The sequence below is a fragment of the Muscardinus avellanarius genome (assembly GCF_963383645.1).
Source record: "Muscardinus avellanarius genome assembly, chromosome: X".
NCBI classification, from domain to species: domain Eukaryota; kingdom Metazoa; phylum Chordata; class Mammalia; order Rodentia; family Gliridae; genus Muscardinus; species Muscardinus avellanarius.
Window position 1 is genome coordinate 37,855,058 of NC_137792.1, and position 23,055 is coordinate 37,878,112.

The 23,055-nt window shown below is 38.4% G+C and overlaps 1 protein-coding gene across 2 annotated transcripts; it reads right to left on the reverse strand.

The window, feature by feature from the left end:
- Positions 1–3,648: 3,648 nt before the first annotated feature.
- On the reverse strand, positions 3,649–22,297 carry FUNDC1 (FUN14 domain containing 1; the record flags this gene model as incomplete). 2 transcript variants are annotated; one of them, XM_080719372.1, is made up of 5 exons in its annotated part: positions 3,649–3,726; positions 7,909–8,037; positions 16,178–16,253; positions 21,234–21,390; positions 22,270–22,297. In XM_080719372.1, 5 exons carry the CDS (start codon positions 22,295–22,297, stop codon positions 3,649–3,651), a joined length of 468 nt encoding a protein of 155 aa, XP_080575498.1. The 2 variants fall into 2 exon arrangements, with proteins under 2 accessions (XP_080575498.1, XP_080575499.1); XM_080719373.1 differs by lacking the exon at positions 7,909–8,037.
- Between the last annotated feature and the right edge of the window lie 758 nt (positions 22,298–23,055).

Here is a 23,055-nt window from a genome sequence, read left to right on the forward strand (position 1 = left end):
AATTTCAAAATATAAAATAAAATAGGGTTGGGAGTATAGCACAGAGGTAGAATGCCCTTGGGTTCAGCCTCTGGTAGTAAAAGAAAAAGATGTTATTTCATTTGTACTGTATTTGAAAATTTAGCTGGGCATGGTGGTGCAGGGTTATAATCCCAGCGCTTGGGAGGCTGAGACAGGAGGATTGCACAGGTTCGAAGCCTGCCTCAGCTACTTAGTGAGGCTCTCAGAAATTTAGTGAGACACTGTTTCCAAATAAAGTATAAAATAGGTCTGGGAGTATAGCCCAGAGGTAGAAAAGTGCCTGGGTTCCACCTTCAGTACCACCACAAAAAAAGAGAAAATTTTAAAAACATACTAAAACTCATCTATTTTTGTGATGTGAGAAGGGGAGAACTGTAAGAATAAAAAAATAAAAATCAGTCAAAAGGTTACTATACATCTTCCAAAGCCTAAACCACAAAATAGCTATACTCCATGTAGTCAAGTTTCAATAAATCTTACAGCCTTCGTGCCCTGAAACATGAAATCTTCATTTCAGAAAAATGCAGACCATGTTTTTCATTGCAACCAAGCCTCACCAGTCATTCCTGATGGAGCCTCTGATTCACTGGACTACTACACAGAGAAGGAACACTTTCCTATAGGCTGTTTTTCATTGCAACCAAGCCTCACCAGTCATTCCTGATGGAGCCTCTGATTCACTGGACTACTACACAGAGAAGGAACACTTTCCTATAGGCTGAAACTCAATCTAGCACAGTAATATGTTTTTCACAAACTTAATCACTCATTTACACAGTAACTGAATACCTACCAAAGAACTACAGAGGTTCATGAACATCCCTATCCCCAAAATCCAACACCTGGAATTATTTGAGAGCCCATACAATACCACAAGTAGAAAACTATACCTGGGCTCATTTTGATGAGTCACAGTCAAAAGGCAGATGTCACAACAGTTTATTCAGCATCCCCAAAGGGGTGGGGACTCTCCCAGTCCCTTGGCTATGATACACAAACTTTGTTTCATGTACAAAAACTTGATTAAAATTTTGCATACAATTACCTTCAAGCTATATGTATAAGATGTATATGAAACATAAGTAAATTTTGTGTTGAGACTTGGGTCCCATCCCCATAATATCTCATTATATATATGCAAATATTCCACAATCTCAAATCTGAAAGACTTCTAGTCCCAAATATTTGGGATATGGAAAACTCTGCCTGTAACTATGTACTTTAGGAATTAGAGGTTAACAACAAGGATAACTGTCAAGTAGTGTTGAAACTACTTAGTTGGAGAAACAGCATAGACAGGAAGCAGAAAGAGTGGTACTAATAGAGGTATGGCAGTGTGGAGAGAATTGGTAATATTTTAACACTTGCATTCAAAATATTTTCAAACATAATATATTTAGAAATGTACAGGGAAAAACAAAGTACTGTTTTCATAATATGGACTTTTTTGGGGGGTTACTAAGGATGGAACCCAGGGGCATTGTACCTCTGAGTGACACCCCCAACCCTATTTTTTATTCTTTATTTTGAAACCAGGTCTCAGAGTTGCAAAGGGCCTAAGTAGTAGCTGAGGCTGTCCACGAACCACAACCCTCCTGTCTCAGCCTCCCGAATGCTAAGATTACAAGCGTGAGCCACCACGCCAGTTGACAATCTGGACTTTCAAAGTAGTTATCTCCACCACTCATTTGCACCTAAGTCATATTCCAGATTCTCCTATATTATATGTGTATATATTTTCTTTTCTTTCTTTTTTTCTTTTTTTTTTTTGGTGCTGGGCATTGAATCCAGGGCTTTCCACATACTAAGTATGTGCTTTACCACTGAACTATACCCCAGCCCTATCCTTATTATATAATCCTTCATACTGGAATATTTTAATGTCTATTTAATTGAAATTCAAGATTAGGCACTTTTGTGCCTCCCTGCTTTCCTAGTGTATCATACAAAGAATAGATGCTATAAATAGCTTCAAAATGAACAAACTGAACCAGCCACTGGAGCTCCCTTAAGCAGCCTGCCTCATTGTATGACTCATGCAGTTGTGGCACACAAAATGTGGCCACGGTTCTATCTAATATGACCTGACCAAACTCGTGAATATGTGTTCCTTTTAATTCCACAGCAATGGAAAGCGGAGTAACATAGAAACGAAGAAAAGCTCAAAGATAAAACAAGTATTCATAAGCAAAATCACTTCATATTTATAAACTCTTATATGTTTTATTTAGCATTATATCTGAGGCACTAATGAGAATAAAGGAAGAAATTAAAGGTCAATTCCATGTTCAATTTTAAGGAGTCTTGCAAAAAGGAAAATACACAGTCTGTAACCAATCTTGAAAGTATAAAATGTTGTAGTTTACAAGACACAAAATATACTATGGGGAAACGTGACCAAATGGAGAAAGTCCATTTCCAATGTGTACAAAATCTTTCCAATCTGAAGACTTCAATCTATGTTGTTCTGCTATTTTTCCCCAATTCCACCTTAGAACTCTATGGACAAAACTAACAATACAGAAAGCTTTGGGGGGCAAGAAGACTCTAACAGAATATGATGTTGGCCCTGAGAAACAAGTAAACTGGCCTAGGGTTCAGCCAACATAATGCTACCAAAAGACTGAAAAGCCTTGGTACTTACATTTCAGACTAGATGGAGACAATCCTCTTTAAGCTACAATTCTATAATTATACAGAAAACAACTGTTCTTTAGACAGTAAATTCATATTATACTACTAAATATTTTAAAGTGATTTTTACCTTTTGGTGAAGAGGCCAAAATAATGACTGGGATTTTAAGAAATGCTAAAGAAGGTATACTCAAACTTAATAAAATGAATCAATGACCCAACTATATGTGCCCCTTAAATAATTAGTTCTGCCCAGGCTGCCAAGATAAATATACAAACAAAAAATTAGAAGCTAACATATAAGAAAATATTTTTAAAACTACAGATGCCAAAAAAGGAAAAATAACTTCAGACATGTTGTAATAGTTCCTTAGAAGAGCCTTCTTTGAAATGTATAGTCATCAGATAAGCAAAATAAGAATTACAAGAAAAAACAATGTAAATATTGATATTATACCAGTAGAGTCTATTTAATACCCTTAATAATGCTATCATTTCTAAAGTCACAAAAGGACACTACAGCTCTTCAATTTATTGCAAACATATCTTCTTTTAAAAAGTCAGCTAAGACAAATTTCAAATTATTGACACTATACGGTAAAGCACAATGAAGAATGTGTTATTTAAATAAAACAGGATAATATTTTATTGGGCAATAAATCCAACAGATTTTTTTCCTCTATGCATATCTATATCCAATGGTGATATCTTATAGGCTATTTTCTAAAGAGAGGCGGAAGTTAAAAAAAAAATGATGAAAGCTATGCTTTGCTCAAGAATACTATTGTTCACATACCACATTGGTTGTTTTACAGCAGATACTAGTTTGCCAAGCTTCAAGTGGCAAAATGCTAAGTTGTAAATCTGGCATTATCCAGCTAGTTGTTTCTCCTTGCTCTGGAGACTCTGATGGCGTGTGCTGTTGAGAGATCACCTTGTTGCCACCACATCTCTTCTCAGTTGGCTCCACTTAGAGCGGAACATTCCATGTCCTTAAGAGGCCAGGCCTAGCAAAAAGCCTCCCACAAATCCACTGGATATCACAATGTTCTGTTTGATAAATTCTGTTGCCTGAAAAACAGTTTAGGCAAAATGCTCTCAGTTATGCTATAACATGGGTGAACCTTGAAAACATTACGTTAAGTGAACTAAGAGACAAAAGAGGACAAATGTATGATTCTACTTATGAACAGTCAAATTTATAAAGTCAGAGGAGAATATGGGTTACTAAGCACTAGGAAGAGGGAGAAATTATAAGAATTAGTATTTGATTAGAACAGTTTATTTACAATGATAAAAAGAAAGTTCTACAAATGGGTAGTGATAATGACTGTACAGAAGTGTGAATGTGCTTAACACTACTGAATTGTACATTTGAAAGTGATCAATTTATCTGGGCATGGTAGCACATGCCTGTAATCCCAGGACTTGTGAGGCTGAGACACTAGGATCACAGGTTGGTGGCCAGCCTCATCAACTTGGTGAGACCCTCAGAAACTTAGGGAGACCCTGTCTCATAATAAAAAAATAAAAAGGCTGAGAGTATAGCTCAAAGGTAGAATTTCCCTGGGTTCAATCCGCAGTATTAAAAATTCAAAATAAGTAAGTTTATAAAAGTAGTAAATTTTATGTTACATATATTTTCCCACAATAAAAACATAAAATTTTGAAAATACTCTTAATTATTGAATATGGAACTTAGTAACATTTTTAGCTATTTTCCTTAATTTGATGAATATTCAGCAAAAATTCCTATGTACCTACTACTGTATCAAACACCACACAACATCTCTCTGTCCATCACAAACTGAGGGAGTTTTTTTTTGTGTGTATGTGTGGTACTGGGAGGTGGAACCCAGGGGCTTTTCTACCTCCAGGCTATACTCCCAGACCTATTTTATACTTTATTTGGAAACAGGGTCTCACTAAGTTGCCGAGAGCCTCACTAAGTAGCTGAGGCTGGCTTTGAACCTATGCGATCCTCCTGTCTCAGCCTCCCAAGCGTGGGGATTATAAGGGTGCACCACCACACACGGCCAAACTGAGGGAGTTTAGAGCCCCGTAGGCCAGGCCCAAAAAACTCCTTGGCTACTGAGATAAGAGATATTTGGGTAGTTATAATCTCACAGGTAAAAAAGAAATCTGCCTATAGGAAAAATTATTAAATAAACTGTCACAGAATGTACAATGATTTTTTTTCGTTTTTGTGGTACTGGGGACTGAAGCTAGGGGAATTCTATCCCCAACACTTTTTTAGTTTTGTTTTGAAACAGGGTGATCTTATTAGGCTGCTTAGAGTCTCACTACCTTGCTAAAGTTGGCCTTGAGCCTGCAATTCTCCTATCTCAGCCTCCCAAGTACTCTGGGATTATAGACATATGTCACTGTGCCTGGCTTACAATATTAATAGTTCACTCAGCCAGTAAAAAAAAAAAAGATAAAAAGCTGCTTTGATACAATAATTATTCCAAATAAAATCATAAGAAAATTATTTAAAAAAGCAAGACTAGTGGTGGCGCCCACTTACAATCCCAGCATTTGGGAGGCTGAGAGAGCAGAGGATCACAGTTCGCCGACAGCCTCAGCTACTTAGCGAGACCCTTCACAACTCAGTGAGACCTTGTTTCAAAAATAAAACAACTAGCCGGGTGTGGTGGCTCAGTTATAATCCCCGCGCTTGGGAGGCGGAGACAGGAGGATAGCGCAGGTTTGAAGCCAGCCGCGCTGGCTTAAGAGACCCTGTTTCTAAAATTAAAAAAGTACAAAATAGGTCTGGGAGTGTAGCCCGAAGGTAGAAGGGCTTCCAGGAACCCCAGTACCACCAAAAATAAATAAATAAATAAAACAACTAAAAAAAATAGGGTTGGAGGTGTAGCTCGGAGATATAATGCCCCTGGGTTCCATCCCCAGTACAGAAGAAAACGAAGAAGAGGAAGAAGAGGAAGAAGATGAGGAGGAGGAAGAGGAGGAGAAAAAGGCAGATTATTGGGATGTTTTGCTTTTGCTTAGATGCTTCAAAAACATCAGTGTCAACTAGGCATGGTGGCACACACCGGTAATCCCAGTTCTTGGGAGGCTGAGACAGAAAGATTGAAGGTTCCAGACCAGCCTCAGCAACTTAACAAGGCTCTCAGCAATCTAGAGAGACCCTGTTTCAAAATACAGTATAAAAAGAGTAGGAGTAAAGTGCTCAGGGGTAAAGTGCCCCTGAGTTCAATCTCCAGTACCCCCCAACACAAACAAAACCATCAGTGCTATGAAAGACTAGAAGAAGGGGTACTACAGACATGAGAACTGTTTAACGCTAAAGGAAATTCCAGAGACATGACAAGCAAATGTAATACATAACTTTTCATTAGGAAAAAGTTATAAAAGATATTTTGTGGAAAATTTTTAATATGATCTATATACAGGAAACTCATTGTATCATGTAAAATTTTTTAGATTAATAATGTTATTACAGTTGTAGACGAAAGTATCCATACTTTCAGCAGATACATGTTGAGTTATTTAGGGGTAAAGAGTCATGACATATTTTTAAAAAGTGTAAATCACACCTATGCAGAGATAAAGCAAATGTAGCAAAATGTGAGAAATTTGGCAAATCTGTGAAGGGTGTTTGCATATTCACTTTGTCTTTCAACTTTTAAATTGATTTGAAAATTTTCAAAATAAAAAGTTGAAGGAGGTAAAGTATAAAAAAGGCAAGGGTGTATCTGATTTTAAAAAGAGTACAAGAAAGAGACAAAATAAACAAAAATATTAATAAAACTAATATATTAACAAAATAAAACATACATTTTCAATCTATTTAAATCTTTAAAAAATCAGTAGTTTAACTAACATATATATACATATACACATTTATAAAAGTAGAGAAATAATTTTGGAAGAATAATGTTACCAACTTTTACATGCAGAGCAAAATGTGTGGGAAATGAGCATAAGAATCTATATTAACCAAAAACAAAAAAAGGCTTATTTATTTATTTATTTATTTATTGGTGGTACTGGAGTTTCTGGAAGCCCTTCTACGTCCGGGCTACACTCCCAGACCTATTTTATACTTTTTTTTTTTTTGGTGGCACTGGGAGTGGAACCCATGGGCCTTCTACCTCTGGGCTATACTCCCAGACCTATTTTCTATTTTATTTGGAAACAGGGTCTCACTAAATTGCTGAGAGCCTCACTAAGTAGCTGAGGCTGGCTTCGAACCTGTGCGATCCTCCTGTCTCAGCCTCCCAAGCGTAGGGATTACAAGCGTGCGCCACCACGCCCGGCTTACATTTTTTTTAATATTTGGAAACAGGGTCTCTTAAGCCAGCTGGCTGGCTTTGAACCTGTGCGATCCTCCTGTCTCCGCCTCCCAAGCGCAGGGACTACAAGCGTGTGCCACCACGCCTGGCAAAATGGCTAACTTAAAAGATGCTGTGATCCCAAATTTTACCTAGCAGTCCACATATATGACTAAAAATTTTTCCAAAGAGGGTATTTTATTTTCTTTCTCTCTCTCTCTCTCTCTCTCCCTCTCTCTCTCTCTCTCTCTCTCTCTCTCTCTCCCTCCCTCCCTCCCTCCCTCCCTCTCTCTCTCTCTCTCTCTCTCTCTCTCTTGGAGTACTTACTGGGAATGGAACCCAGGGGCATTCTACCTCTGACCTACACCCCAGTCCTATTTTTTATTCTTTGTTTTTTAAACAGGATCTCAGAGGGCCTCAATAAATAGCTGAAGCTGGCCGCAAACCCAGATCCTCCTGTCTCAGCCTCCCAAGTACTGGGATTACAAGTGTGTACCATCACGTCCAGCTTCCCAGTCACATTTTCTATAAGTGAGACCCATTAAAAAAAAGCCAGGTGTGGCAGCTCATGCCTGTAATTGTAGCATTTGGGAGGCTGAGACACGAAGATCACAGGTTTGAGGCTAGTCTCAGCAACTTAGAGAGGCTCCCAGCAACTTAGTGAAACCCTGTTTCCAAACAAAAAATAAACATATCAAAGTCAATCACTAATCCAAACATGAGAGGAAGGGAGGAGAGAGGGAATGGGGAGGAAATTGGGTAAGGGCTAATTGGGTGATGTGTGCATGTATACCCCTACCATCTTGTACTCCATTAAGATGTATGACTACAATGCACCAATAAAAAATAAAAATAAATAAAATAAATAGGGCTGGAATTATAGCTCAGAGTTAGATTGCCCTTGTGTTCAATCTCTAGTACCAAAAAAAAGAATAAGAGCCAAGATTATATGTCTTACTTCTTCAATTATATTGTTGATTTCAGGTGCTGCTTTATTTGCTCGTTTCTTAATCTGCCGTTTTGCTTTGTTTACATCTTTTTCAACTCTCTTCCAGTCGATCTGCACATAACCACTATGACTGGCAATCTGCAAAATGTAAGAAAAACAGCTATTATTCAGGAGGGTATGAACACTTAAATTTCAAGAAATTCATGAAAAATTGACCAATTTATTCATTCAGTAGATACCGAGTTCAGTCTAGGCCAAGCACTGAGAGAGACATAACCCCCTTCTCAGAGAGTTTCAAGGCAGTTAAGGAGAACAAACATTAAACATAAATAACTAATCACAGAGATGTGATGAGCACTGTGTTAAGAAAACTATAGTACAGGAGGAGAAAGACTCCAAAAACTATATCATAACTGTACAATTCTACTATGCCTTTTGAAACAGGGAATTAGCTAAAAGTGTACCCTATTGACAATATTATATAGCTACTAAAATATCTTTTAATTAAGTAGATGTTTAATTACTAGGGATCAGAAGCCAATCAGTTATTAGGTCACTAAAGAAATCTAAATTAACTTGATAAAGTCTCTTAACTCACGACTCTTACATTTAAAATATTTTCTGTTAAGTGCTGGGCGTGGTGGCGCACGCTTGTAATCCCCACGCTTGGGAGACAGAGACAGGAGGATCACGCAGGTTCGAAGCCAGCTGTGCTGGCTTAAGAGACCCTGTTTCCAAAAATTAAAAAAAGTATAAAATAGGTCTGGGAGTGTAGCCTGGAGGTAGAAGGGCTTCCAGGAACCCTAGTACCACCAAAAAAATAAAATAAAATAAAATAAATACATAAATAATAAAAAATAAAAATATTTTCTGTTAACTGCTTTTGAAAATAAAATATGAAAGCCAAGTGTGGCGGCGCTCGCTTGTAATCCCAGCTCTTGGGAGGCCGAGACAGGAGGATTGCACAGGTTCGAGTGAGGCTCACAGCAACTTAGTGAGACCCTGTTTCCAAATAAAATATATAATAGGTCTGGGAGTATAGCCTGGAGGGAGCAAAGGGCCCTGGGTTCCACCCCCAGTACCACAAAAAAAGTAGAATATAAAAGAAACATACTCTAAAGTTTCATGCCAGAAATCATTTTAATAAAGCTATAAATAAATCCTTATAATAAAACTAGTTAGGTTCCTATTAATTATAAGAAAAGTCTTCATATGATTATTGAAACACTGAAAAAACTGAACAGGAACAATAGTGTGAATATAAGCTGGTATAGTAAAAGTTAATGCGTCCAAATAATAAAATAGAAATATAATCACGTTAAGTAGTAAACATGCCATATATACCATTATAAATCACTTCTGTTGAGCATATGCTTTTTTCAACCTTTTATTTTATTTTGGTTTTGGTTCTAGGAATTAAATGTAGGGCTTTTTGAATGCTGGGAAAGCACTCTACCACCAAGTTACATCCCTAGCCCTCTTTGTAATCTTTTAATGCATTGCTTGGACTTTTAAACACATATAAAATATTTCAAATAATTAAAAATATCTGATTTACTATGAACAGGCTCACTGGAAATCTTAGGTTCTATTTTTGCTATTAATGACTCTGCAGAGGAATTAGTTTATCTGCATTTCTTCCTATATTTATTTACCTATTATCACTTCCAATTCCAGCCTCAGCAAAACAGAAAGGTGATCAAATCAAATGGCAAGTGAGACCCTGTTTCAAAATAATTAGGAGAAAAACGGGGCTTAAGAGCCCCGCTAACAACCAATCTCCATTACCACAAAATCAGCGCTTTTCATAGCCAGAAAAACACCGTCACCAGAGAAACAAAAAAATCACCAGGCTCCAGAGAGAAAGCGGACTGAGAACAGAGCTCAGAGCCACAGAGGAGATACACCGGCCTCACACCTGAGGACGCGGCAGCAGCGCCATACTGCCGGCGGCAGCGGTGAATTCACCGGACGGCTACAGCAAGCCGAGGTGAGCCGCTGCGGAACAGCCAGGCGGAATTTTTCAGCACAGGGAGCATCTAAAGCTCCCAGTGGCTGAGCTCAGCACATGCTGCAGGGACTCAGAGTGGAAATCAAAACCAAGAAGAAATAAGCCAGCCTCACGGCCGAGGGTGTAGCAGCGGCGCCATATTGCCACCGGCGGCAGCAGCAGCGAATTCACCAAGTCCAGTACAGCTACATCTGCGAACTCAAGAACAGTGAGTCAAATTGCGGGCCACGAAGGAGAAATCCCAGTACTGTACTCCCTGGGACTTGACCCAGTGGGGGAGGGGCGGTGGCAGAGATATCACACCATAAGAGAACGTGCAACCTGGCACCCCCCAGAGTTTAAAGCAGCCTCTATCGACTCCCTGGGTCGGAGACTCTGTGATACAACCCAGTAAAGGAGTAGTGGGGTCTGAGATACTACAGACCCGAGATCCAGAGCACCTTAAGTGAAGCCATAGTGACCCAAGGGAAGAACCCAGAGAAGGCACAAACTTCCGAAATCATGGGAAAGAGGAATAACACTGGAGCAATGAATGCCCACAACCCCACAACATCAGAACCCGATAAAATAGAAAATCAGAGATTTCTAGAAGATCAAATCAGGAAAATAACTGTAGAAATAATAGAGGTGCTTCGAAAAGAACTCAGAGAGAGCCAAAAAGAGATAAAGGATGCAATTAATGGAAGTAAAGGCCTCAATTCAAAGCACAAACAACCGATTAGAACACATGGAGAACAGAATCTCGCTCTTAGAAGATGATCATTCCAAAAATGAACGCATAGTTTCTAATCTAGAAAAAAATATCCGACAGCAGGAATCTGACATTGAAGAAATATGGGCCCATTTTAAGAGAGCTAACCTAAGAATAATTGAAAGAGAGGAGGGAAAAGAAAGTGAAATCAAAGGGATCAACAATCTCTTCAAGGAAGTAATAGCAGAAAATTTTCCAAACATAGAGCAAGAGGTTGATACACAGATCCAGGAAACTTATAGAACTCCCTTTAGACAGGATCGGAGAAGAGGATCCCCACGCCACATAATTGTCAAAATGACCAATGTGGAAGCCAAGCAGAGAATCTTAAAGGCAACAAAAACAAAGGACCAAGTGACATTCAGAGGCAAGCCAATTAGAATCACTCCAGACTTCCCAAACCAAGTCATGAGAGCCAGAAGGGCTTGGAGTAACATATTCCAAACTCTGAAAGAAAACAACTTCCAGCCAAAAATTTCCTACCCAGCAAAACTTTCTATCAAATTAGATGGAGAAATAAGAAGCTTCCATGACAAACAGAAACTGAAGGAATTTGTGTCTTCAAAACCAGCGCTAGAGAAAATACTCAAAGAGATTAACTACAAAGAAGAAATAGGTAACACACTCCAGAACCAGAGAAAAAAGAGTTTCCATCCAACAGACAACTAAGATTGGTTATCTGTGGAGATTCATTATTTATGTTAGTCTTTTACCTATCTCTAAAGGGTATTGTTTGCCTTTATTGCTGCTAATTTTTAGGACTTCTGATTGGAATATTAATATACCTTCAGATATAGCATTTGGAAATATTTTATCCAATTCTATTAGTAACTTTTAACTCTGTTTACATTGTCTTTGGATATACAATATGTTTTTTTTTATTTTTTAGGGAGTTTGTATACTCTTCTGTTGCCTGTGCCATTGAAATCATATCCAAGAAATCAATGCCAATTTCAATGTTGTGAGGTTTTATGACCCAGATTTTCTTCTAAAAGTTTATAGTCTTAAGATTTATATTTAGGTCTTTTATCTATTTTGAGTTAATATTTGTATATGTGTTAGGTAAGGGTCCAATTTTATTCTTTTTCATGTAATTATTATTTTTCAACAATATTTAGTTAAAAGATTAGTATTTCCTCCACCAAATGTTCGTGGAAACCTTGTCAAAAATAACTTGACAATATAGGGAAGAATTTAGCTCTAGGCTTGTATTTAACTCCAATGGTTTATATATCTGCCTTTAGAACAGTACTACACTGTTTCAATTATTGTAGCTTTATTTGTTTTGAAATCAGAAAATATATATCTTCTAGCTTGTGCTTTTTCAAGATCGTTTTGGGTATCTAGAATCCATATTCCATATTAGGATAGATTTTTTTCTGAAAAATACATATATAAATATATGATAGTTTCAGCTAAAAAAATAGAAAAAAAATTATTCTCTGGTAAGAAAGAAAGCAAAAAGAAATATTGAAATGTTATCTTTAAGTCATCAAAAGCTTGGTATCAGACAAATGAAACTGTTATGTGAGATTAACATTTTTAATTTTGGATAAATTGCTATAATACTAGATGTCAACCACTAAGCCAAGCATGGGAAGGAGGGATAGGGAGAGAATGGGGTGGGGATCGGGTGGGGGCTGACTGGGTGATGTGTGCATGTATGTCTACCAAAGTATGTATCCTACTATGATGTATGAATACAGTGCACCAATAAAAAATTAAAAAAAGAAAAAATAAATAAATAAATAAACATAAAAGGCAAAAAAAACCCAACAAAATAAAGAATTAAAAAAATAGGGCTGGGGATGTCACTCAGAGATAGAATGTCCCTGGGTTCCATCCCTAGTACCGCAAAAACAAACAAACAAAAAAAAACCCAGGTTAAATCTAGCATTGCCAACATACCAAAAACAAAACAAAAACAAGCAAAACCCAAAAAAAACTTAGAAGTCTAGACTATGTAGAAAGAGGTTTAAAAGCAAAACAAGGGCTGAAGAGAATAACTGAGTGGTAAAACAATTGCCTAGCAGGCACAAGACCCAGGGTTTGATCCTCAGCCCTCTCCCTACCACACACAAATAAACATGTCATAAAAATAAGACAAAACAAATCTGATCATTGATAATCAGAAAGATTAAATAAGACAATGCAAAACTGAAAGCACTCCCAAATGGCCAAAGTTGGAACAATCTGAGCAATAAAATGACTTAAGGTTATAATACAAAGCCTAATATCCAAACATCAATACTGACTTAAATAAATGATTGAATAAAAGTTAATAAATTGCACATAATCCGAGCTACTCAAGAGGCTGAGGCAGGAAGATGGTAAGATTGAGGCCAATCTTGGCAACGTAGATCCTTCCTTATAAAGTAAAAAGTGCTGGAGGGTAGCCCAGTGTTAGAGCATCCCTAGGTTCAATCACCAGCACTGCAAAGAAAAGCAAAGGAAATATTCAGGATGATATTAAAGGGAGATCTCAGGATAAGAGCTGTATACCAGGCCTAGAAAATATGTAAGATAGAAGACTCTGGGACACGTTTGTTCAGAAAATTAAACTGAGAGACTATCTGATGCATATGACCACAAGAGATTTACACAACTACTTGTCTAAAGAAATAAACCCAGACTTTGTACTAGAAATAATAGCCAAAACCTTCCCAAACATAGCTAAAGACATAAATTCAGATTCAAGATGCTCAGTAAACTCCAGGTAGTGATATAACGCAATTATGAAATAATAATATTCATGATGTGGAAGATGGAGGTGGGGCATAAATGTATGAGATAGGGGGAGGTGTGGGGAGAACAGAACAGTTTAGTGATTGATAGCTAAATTATCATATTCCATAGGAGGAAGCCAACAGTTAATAACTAAAACTTAAAGATCAAGAAATGTCCAATAAAAGCTAGGTATAGTGGTGCATGCCTATTATACCAGTACTTGAGGCTGAGACAGAAGGACCCAAGGTTCAACGCCAGTCTCAGCAACCTAGTGAGATCCTGTTTCAAAACAAAACAAAAGAAAACAAAAAAGGTGTAGGTGTAACTCGGAGATAGAATGCCCCTGGGTTCAATCCCCAGCATCACACACACACACACACACACACACACACACACACACACACACACAGAAATTTTCAATTAATTGAAGGAAAGAGAGAATAGCTGGTAATCTGCACTAAGCCTTGTATAAATATTTGACATTTTGAATTATATACATGTATAACCTAAAAAAATCTTATATGCCATTGTTTATTTTTTCAAGTCAAGTGAAGCCGTGGGAGAGAGAAGGAACAAAGAAATCTATGACTGGGTGTGGTCAATCTGTTGTAAATACCACTACACTCAGGCCAACCCCACTATTTTTTTCAATACTGGGGACTGAACCCAGGGAGTCTACCACTGAGCTTTACTTCCAGTCCTTTTTATTTTGAGACAGCATGTCACTATGTTACTGAGGCTGGATTTGATCCTGTGATTCTCCTGCTTCAGCCTTCCAAGTAGCTAGAATTATAGGCAGACACTTAAATTGTCTAAGATAGCAGTATGATAAATATCTATTGGAAAAGAATGTTGTAATTAGAAAAGCTTTAAGTTCTAAGAGAACTAATATTTATCTTTGATTAGAAGTAAAAATTATAAAAACTTGGAAGTGGCGGGGTACAACCCTATGACCCCAGTACTTGGGAGGCTGAGACAGAAGGATCATAGTTTCAAGATTAGCCTCAGCAACTTAGGGATATTCTCTAGCTAGACTGTTTCAAAACAAGAAATAAGCCGGGAGTGGTGGCACACGCTTGGGAGGTAGAGACAGGAGGATTGCACAGGTTTGAAGCTAGCCTCTCTGGCTTAAGAGACCCTGTTTCCAAATAAAATATTAAAAAAAAAGGTCTGGGAGTTTAGCCTGGAGGTAGAAGGGTTCCATTCCCAGTACCACAAAAAAAAATAATAAAAAACAAGAAATAAAAAACAAGAAATAAAAGGGCTAAGGGTGTAGCTCTGAGGTAGAACACCCCTGAGTTCAATCCCCAGTGCCATAAAAAAAAAATGAGAGTGGGCCTAAAAAGTATTAGGCAATTAGCCTAAAAGCCACTTATTCCTCTATTTCTTCTTTCAGGTTCCTTTAACTGAGTTTCAAGGCTAGTTATATTTATGAAAAAAGTAGTTTGGTGCAAACAGGATTTATGTACTTCTGCCTTAGAGACTTCCAAGATCTGTGGTCTCAGCATGGAAAAGTGCTAGGTGGCAATGTGGGTTGGAATGATGTATACTGACTTTCTTGGACTAAAGAATTTCATATGCCCTTGATTCTATATAAACCCCAATCAAAATGAGCTCAAGTAAACTCTCTTCTGTATAAACACTGACACATTCATCCAAAGGACTAAATTTAGATATTAACTGTCCTTTCACCACTTACCACAAAAAATAAGTAATTACTTCAAATACTATCAGCTAATAGAAAATATGTATCTTTAAAAAGGCTATTCAGTAAATAACTCAAAATCAGTGCTGGACATACAATCCAGTCTCTTTGAACATAAAGCAACTACACTGGTTACCACAGGGTCAGTGGTTCAGGTATTAAGAGTCAGATTTTTGGTTGCTACGAACATCAATCATTTTTTAAATCTGGTATAACTGACAGTTCTCTGTATCTTTAAAATTGTTGCTAACATTCATTCTCAGAGATTTTCATATTGAATTTGCTATATTTGATCTTCAGGGAATGATAGACATGAATGCCAGATAATATCCTGATAAACATCGTCTAATGGCAAAGCATTTTCAGACCTTATACTAAGAGGAAGATGAACAAAATTCAAATTTTAATACACCTGCCTCAGATATAGGATTATAGATGGTTTTTTTAAACCTAATTTTCCACTTTCTATATATTCTAATTCTTTAATTAACAAAGCATTTTCAGACCTTATACTAAGAGGAAGATGAACAAAATTCAAATTTTAATACACCTGCCTCAGATATAGGATTATAGATGGTTTTTTTAAACCTAATTTTCCACTTTCTATATATTCTAATTCTTTAATTAAAAAAAAGTTAGAAATAACAGTAGCTTCCTCTGGGGAAAAAAACTACATAACTAGGAAACGAGAAAAAGAGACCTTTTGAATTTTATGTGTGTTTTAAATATAGGTTTAAAATGGTCAGGATGAGTAGGTTATATTATTGGTAGAATGTTTATTTGCTAGGAAGATGCTTCAAGAAAAATTTGGCTGAGTAATACAAAATTAATTTTATTTTCAAGTTTCAATAGTTATCTTTTTAATAGCTGGCATCAAACTAGATTAGAGAACTTAGAAGTAATTAATTTGTTGTCTTTCATGGTGCTGCCAGCTTTCAAAACTCACTTTTTCTATAAACTGATGTTTAAAAGAAAAATCATATCTTCTATCAGAATGGACAGGGATCAAATGGCTAAATTTAACATTCTCAATTCCCCAGGCTACCTATGTAAGCACAGACAAGTACAGAAAACTCTGACATACCTGAAGAAGAAGAAAGCCACCACCCACTGCAGTTGCTGCAAGCTTGCCAACCTTCTGGAACAAAAATCCTGCACACCTTTAATGAAAGAAATAACAAAAGATGAGAGCAGTCAATGATGTACTAAACCCTCTCCTCTTTTACTTTTTATTGCTTTCCTAATAAAATCTTCATGTCTTCCCATTCCTTTTGATCATGTCCCTTGCCTGCTCAGAAACCCTCAATGTTTCCCTTCAGCCATATAGGCTAGTCAAAAAAGAACAATCTAAAATGTCGCCGGGCGTGGTGGCACACGCTTGTAATCCCCGCGCTTGGGAGGCAGAGACAGGAGGATCGCGCAGGTTCGAAGCCAGCCGCATGTGCTGGCTTAGGAGACCCTGTTTCCAAATAAAAATGTAAAAATGGGTCTGGGAGTGTAGCCCGGAGGTGGAAGGGCTTCCAGGAACCCCAGTACCACCACCAAAAAAAAAAAAACCACTAAATAAATAAAATGTCTAAGGTGTGGTGGTGCATATTACTTGGGAGGCTGAGATAGGAAAATTTTGAGTTCGAGGTCAGCCTCAGAAACTTAGAGAGACATTATTTCAAAATAATAAAAAATAAAATAGGGCTGGGGGTATAGCTTGGAGAAGAATACCCCTAGGTTCAATTCCAAGTACCACAAAATAAATAAATAAATAAAGCCAGAAACCAGCCATGATGACACACACACCTATAATCTTTGTACTACAAGTAGATTGCAGGTTCAATGACAGTCTCTGCAACTGAGTAGAAAGACTCTGCCTCAAAATGAAAATTTAAAGAGCTTGGGGTGTAGCTCAGAGGTAGAATGTCCCTGGATTCAATCCTCAGAACCAGAAATATATAAATAAAATGTCTGAGATTTTCTATAAGTGACAGGGCAATTTATAGGAAAAAAATGGCTAATGAAACTGAATGATGAGTATTCAGGGATTCATTATATTCCTATAGTTGGGTAAGCTGAATTGTCCCATACAAAAAGTGATTTGTTTTGTTTTGTTTTGTTTAATTTAGTCAATATTCCATACACCTAGCTGATACCCACTCTACCCAAACCTTCTACTCTATCCCAATTATTTTCCAAACAGGCCATCACCTTTGCTTTTGAGCTATTAATCTTCCCCAATTCTAGGGGTATCTGACTAACACTGCCTATCTAAAGCTTTCTTGCCCTTTAAAGGTCCAGATGTAGTTTCTTTTATTTTTTGTTTTGTTTTTTGTTTTTTGCAGTATTGAGGATAGGGTATGGAACCCAGGGGAATTCTACCTCCAAGCTACACCCTCAGCCCAATTTTTTTATTCTTCATTTTGAAACAGGGTCTCACTGAGTTGCAAAGGGCTCACTAAGTAGCTGAAGCTGTCTATGAACCGTGATCCTCCTGTCTTAGCCTCCCAAATGCTGGGATTACAAGTGTGTGTTACCACGCCTGGCGTATATTCACTTTTATGACTATACTTCATCCCACATTTCCTATAGCCTCCTTATCTATACCTATTTGTATGTGGGGGGACTCTGGAGATTGAACTCTGCTCTTCTTAAAATTTTAAAAAAGAGTCTCACTAGTTTGCTGAGAGTCTCATTAAGTTGCTGAGGGTGTCCTCAAATCTGTGATCCACTTTCCAATACTGGAATTATAGGCATGGATCACCACACCTAGCTCTATATTTTTATATTAAGTCTGTGCTGTAACAGTGTCAGCCTACATTTCTTCAGTGAGCTTATATTCCCCTCAGTATTCTACATCCACACTGTGCAAAACAATCCCAGATTTCTAACTCTAGCCTTGACATTGATTTGGTATCCCCCCCAAAAAAATGGTCATCTTTACCAAAATTCAAAATATGATTTTAAAGCCGGGTTTGGTGGCGCACGCTTGTAATCCCAGCACTTGAGAGGGTGGGACAGGAGGATTGCGCAGGTTCAAAGGCAGCCTCAGCTACTTAGTGAGGCTTTCAGGAACTTGGTGAGACCCTGTTTCCAAATAAAGTATAAAATAGGTCTGGGAGTATAGCCCAGAGGTAGACAAGCCCCTGGGTTTCACCCCCAGTACCACTATATATGTATGATTTTATTTGGCAATAGCATCACTTTAGATATAATTATTAGATGAGGTCACATTAGAACAAGGTAGGCCCTTAATCCAATGAGTCATGCCATAGAGACACAGACACACGAAAGGAAGACAATCATGAGATGACAACAAAGGAAGAAACCAGTTATATATCTATAAGCCAAGGAATGCCAAGGACTGCTGGAGAACATCAGAAGGTAGAGAAACTTGGAGATTTCTCCTTCTGAGGCTCCAAGAAAGAACCAGCCCTGCTGACACCTTGATTTCAGACTCTTCCTCCCTAGAACTGTAAGAGAATAAATTTCTATTGTTTTAACCTACAGAGTGTGTATTGCTTTGTTTTAACAGCCTTAGGAAACTATTACACCTTCCATAATGGAAAATCTACATTTCAAATTACTTGATGGACTTCCCTACTACCCAGAATCACATATCTGAAATGTCTCAAAAAATCTCTATCTTTCCAGCCAAAACAACAGCTGCTAAGATCCCAATTTATAAGCAATAGTGCCATTCTCCACGCCTGCCACCTCATATCGATCTCAGAGTCTACCTTCTTCTTCCTTGGTACAACTGATTATAAAGTTATATAATACTCTGTCTCCAAAACATTACTTGACTCTGTTTTCGCCTTTTCTTTCCTAAAGGCATCATTACCTTGGTAACGGTTCAGGCTTCTGTTACCTCACTGCCAGACCACTCTAAGGACACACTAGCTGGTCTTCACACCTTCCACGTCTCCTAGCAACTACCCATCCTGGTATTAGTTTTAGTTTCTTATGATCAAAACCCTATAGCCACCTAGAGCTCAATATAATTTCCTAAGATAGTCATATCTTAAATTGCTCTTAATTGTTAACTGGTTAGGCTAATGCCCTACTAAGCATTCCTCCTTAACATATGCTACAATAACACATCAGTTTTATACACTAAGAAAATTTCAAAAAATTACTACACTGAATCTTAAGTCATTACAACAAATCATCTGTATGATACTGGCATCCTTTTACACAGCTCTTGGGCTGACAACTAGCTATAATCCAAATGTATGTATTACCATGAAGAACATATCTCTCATAGGAAAATTAGCAACAAAGATTCCAAAAAAGGAGAAGCAGCAAGTAGCCAGGTCTCCACAATATTACAAGTTGGATACTCCATAAGTATATTGCATATCCATTGCTTGATAGCATTAGTCACTAAGATGAATGTACTAAATCCTGTCTCTAGGTTTTCCAAGCAACTTCTGACAATTATGGAGTTTCTTACCAAGTTTGGTCAATAAGAAGAAAATAGGCAATGATCTGAAAGTTACACTACTCAATTATTTTTAGTATGTTTTAATACTGAGCTTTTGGCCCTGACTCTCACTAACCAGTCACCCATAGCACTAAGATTATCAGCTTATTTAAGCAGAAGGCCATATCCTCAATTAGGGACACAAAGATACCATCAGCCTATGGCAAATCATCTAAATCACTAGAGCCCTGAAAATAAATCTCTAATTGCAGGCTTTTTTTTTCATACATTGCATTAATAAGTACACAGCACAAATAACTACTGTACCTCTGTGCCACAAAATGATCACAATGGGGGTTTCTAATAAAATGGCATTTACAAAAAGGCAGAAAGGAGTGGACCATTATTCCAAGGTACATATAAAACACAAACCAAGAAAAATAATTTAATCCGGTGTGTCAGCTCAGGCCTTTAATCTAGTACTTTAGAAGACTGAGACAGGAGATTGAGGATTCAAGGACAGCCTCAAAAACTTAGTGAGATCTTGTTTCAAAACTAAAAAAGAAAAAATGTGCTAAAGGTATAGCTCAAAGGTAGAATGCCTCTGGGTTAAATCCCCAGTACCAAAAATAAACAAAAACTAATTTCTATGAATCAAAAGGAAATATGTAAATATTTGAATTCAATGTGTGATGAATTTAATGTAGAATCTAAAGAACAAAATAATTAACAAAGTAAACATCCTAACTTCAAAAAATTCTCTATAGTTCTGAACATTTTCAAAAGAGAGTCCTGCTTGTTTCTGAAAACAATGTAGTTAGATCCATAGTAGCAATTGGATAATCACAGGGTCTGAGGTATTACCTGATTCATATTTATTAAGCATTCAACCTTCATGTAGTCCACGAAAATAATACAACCTGGGTGTGGTGACACATGCCTATAATCCCAGTACTTGGGAGGTTGAAAGAGAAGAATAGCAGGTTCAGCCTCAGCAACACAGACTCTCAACAACCTACCAAGGCCTTATTTCAAAATAAAAAAAAATCAAGTCGAGCTAGGCTTGTAACTTGGAGATAGAATGCAGCTTGGTTCAATCACCAGTACACCCCACACACAAAACCAAAACCAAAACCGAAACAATATTATTACAGAGTAAGCAATCTATCCTTTAATCTTAACATAGAGCCAATAGTCTATAACTCTTCTTCAAAACATTATCACAATTTGAACCAGCCCACAAAAGCCAGAATCAGCTGTATCATCATCAGTACTTTATACTGAGCATTTACACTGCTCTCTACAGAGTTAACAATCCTAGAGGCTGGTTCTGCTGTGGGAATTTCTCACATTTTCCAGTTGCTGGCACTGAATGGCAAGTAAAAATTTACACATAATTGACTCACATATTTCTTCCTATCTACTCATTATAGCCAAATTTGATCCACTCCATTTCCTACCCTTGAGAAAGGGGGACATATATAAAGAATTAAAAGGATAAGGGAAAAGCGAAAGAGTGGTGGGCATGAGAAAGGGAGTCACCAAAATCCGACAGGGAGTCTCTGAAAGTAGTTTGTACCAGTTGTATCACTGGGAAAATCCCCAAAGTAATGCTTTTCTGAAATTAACAGTGTACATCCACTCCATGTACACGGTAACTCTGACCCATTTATAAAAGAACAACAGCTAGGCCCCCAAAAATATTTAATGAAAAAGATGTTCTCACCAGCCAGTCACTCCACCCATTACAATCTGGGTAGCTACTGAGTATTTTTCTACCATAGGTCCCGAACGGTGGCCAAACACTCGATTCCACCAGTGGTGTCTCCTTGCATACTCAGTTAGATCCAACACTTCGTAAGATTCATCATCGCTTTCATATTCTTCAAAACACAAAATGGGGAAAAGAGAGCCAATTGAAAGTCAGAAATGTTCTGTACATTTTAAAAAGATGTTACAACTCACAATTACTTTTGGCCTACAGGTGAAAATGTCCAGGTGGAAACTAATAAGTTTGTTCAATTAAATATGACACTAGCTAGGGATAGTAATGCAAGGCCTTTAATCCCAGCTACTTCTTAAGTGCCTGAGGCATGAGGATAGCAAGTACAAGGCCAGCCCGGGCAACTTAGTGAGACCTTATCTCAAACAAACAAACAAAAAAAAAGTAAAAAGTAAAAGGTAAAAGGGTTGGGGATGTAGCTCAGTGGTAAAGGGTCCTGCGTTCAATCCCCAGTTTAGGGTGGTGGTGAAGAGATCCTGGAACTAGGGCCTGATGTTTTTTTTTTAAAGGCCTGACAGTAATTCCCCCAGTTCCTTTCCAATAGCCCTGGGCTGCCTGGGGACACAGAGACAAGGCCAGTTCTGAGTTAAAACAGCAGTGAGGGGTCATCCTGCAAATCTCAAGAGTAGGGTCTGGGTCTGAATAGGCCCGTTTTCGACAGTGGAAACAGCTGGATCTGCTCTAAAGAACAGGTCAGGAGCCCAGAGAAAGGAAATCACTTCACAGCGGGGCTCAAAAAACATGTTTGAAGATGGAGATGAAGGGCTAGAGGTGAAGGCAGGGTCGGGCCGTGTTGGGGGCGGGGATCGCTCTGAGTACCGCAGAGGACAGAGAGAAGTTGAGGGGGGGGGGGTGTTCAAAGGGGCTGCCTCAAACCAGAGCCCCTGGAACAGAGGAAGGGAAAGAGCCGTGGGCACAAGGTCGAGAGCTGTGAGTCGCGTCCCAGAAACTACTACTACTTCGGGCCCTGGCCGCTCACCTTGGGGAGGGGGGTTCCGGGACGCCATGATACCGCCGGCGGCCAGTTCTGGGGTGGTCCCCGCCCGCCCTCCTCTCCCCTGCACTTTATAGGCCGCTCTAGGCCGAGGCAGAAGTCTATGGTCTCTTCTTTTTCCTCCTCCTCCACCTCCTTCTCTTCAGCTGGGCGCCTCGTCCTGTCCCCGCCCACTCTTCCCGGGCAGAGGCTTCTGCGCAGGCGCAGGGCTTGGGGTGGGGGAAGGGACAATCAGATCGCAGGCCCGCGAGAGCTATGGGGGTTGTAGTCCGTTGCCTACTGCTGATGTGGCCAGGGGGCTCCCAATCCCCAATAGAATTTCCATAAGCATAATATCATTACTTTGTTTAGAAGAAGCACGGGGCTGGAGGAACAGCACATGGTGGGAAAACTAGTTTAGGATTGCTAAATACTCTCCTTGACCAAGCTTTAATTAGAAGGCTCCTCTAAAGTTCTTTTTGACAGGGCCGCCTCCTTGCCTCCTTAGGCTCTGTTTCTTGCCTGCCTAGTCTAATTGTATGTAGCCAGAATCCTGCTAAATCAGTTTCTTCAGAACCCCACCACCACCAAGTCTAATCATCCTCAGTATTCCGTTCAAATTCCCCATCCCTCGCCCTTGATATCCAATCATCCAGACCTTCCTTCTCCAACAATTCTACAAGGATCCTGTTAAATTGGCATAGCAAGACTCCCTCTACCCTTGATCTCCTCTTAGTAATATTCTACCCACTGACCCTCCCGCTCTGATCTTTGGCTTTAAACCCCCAGCTG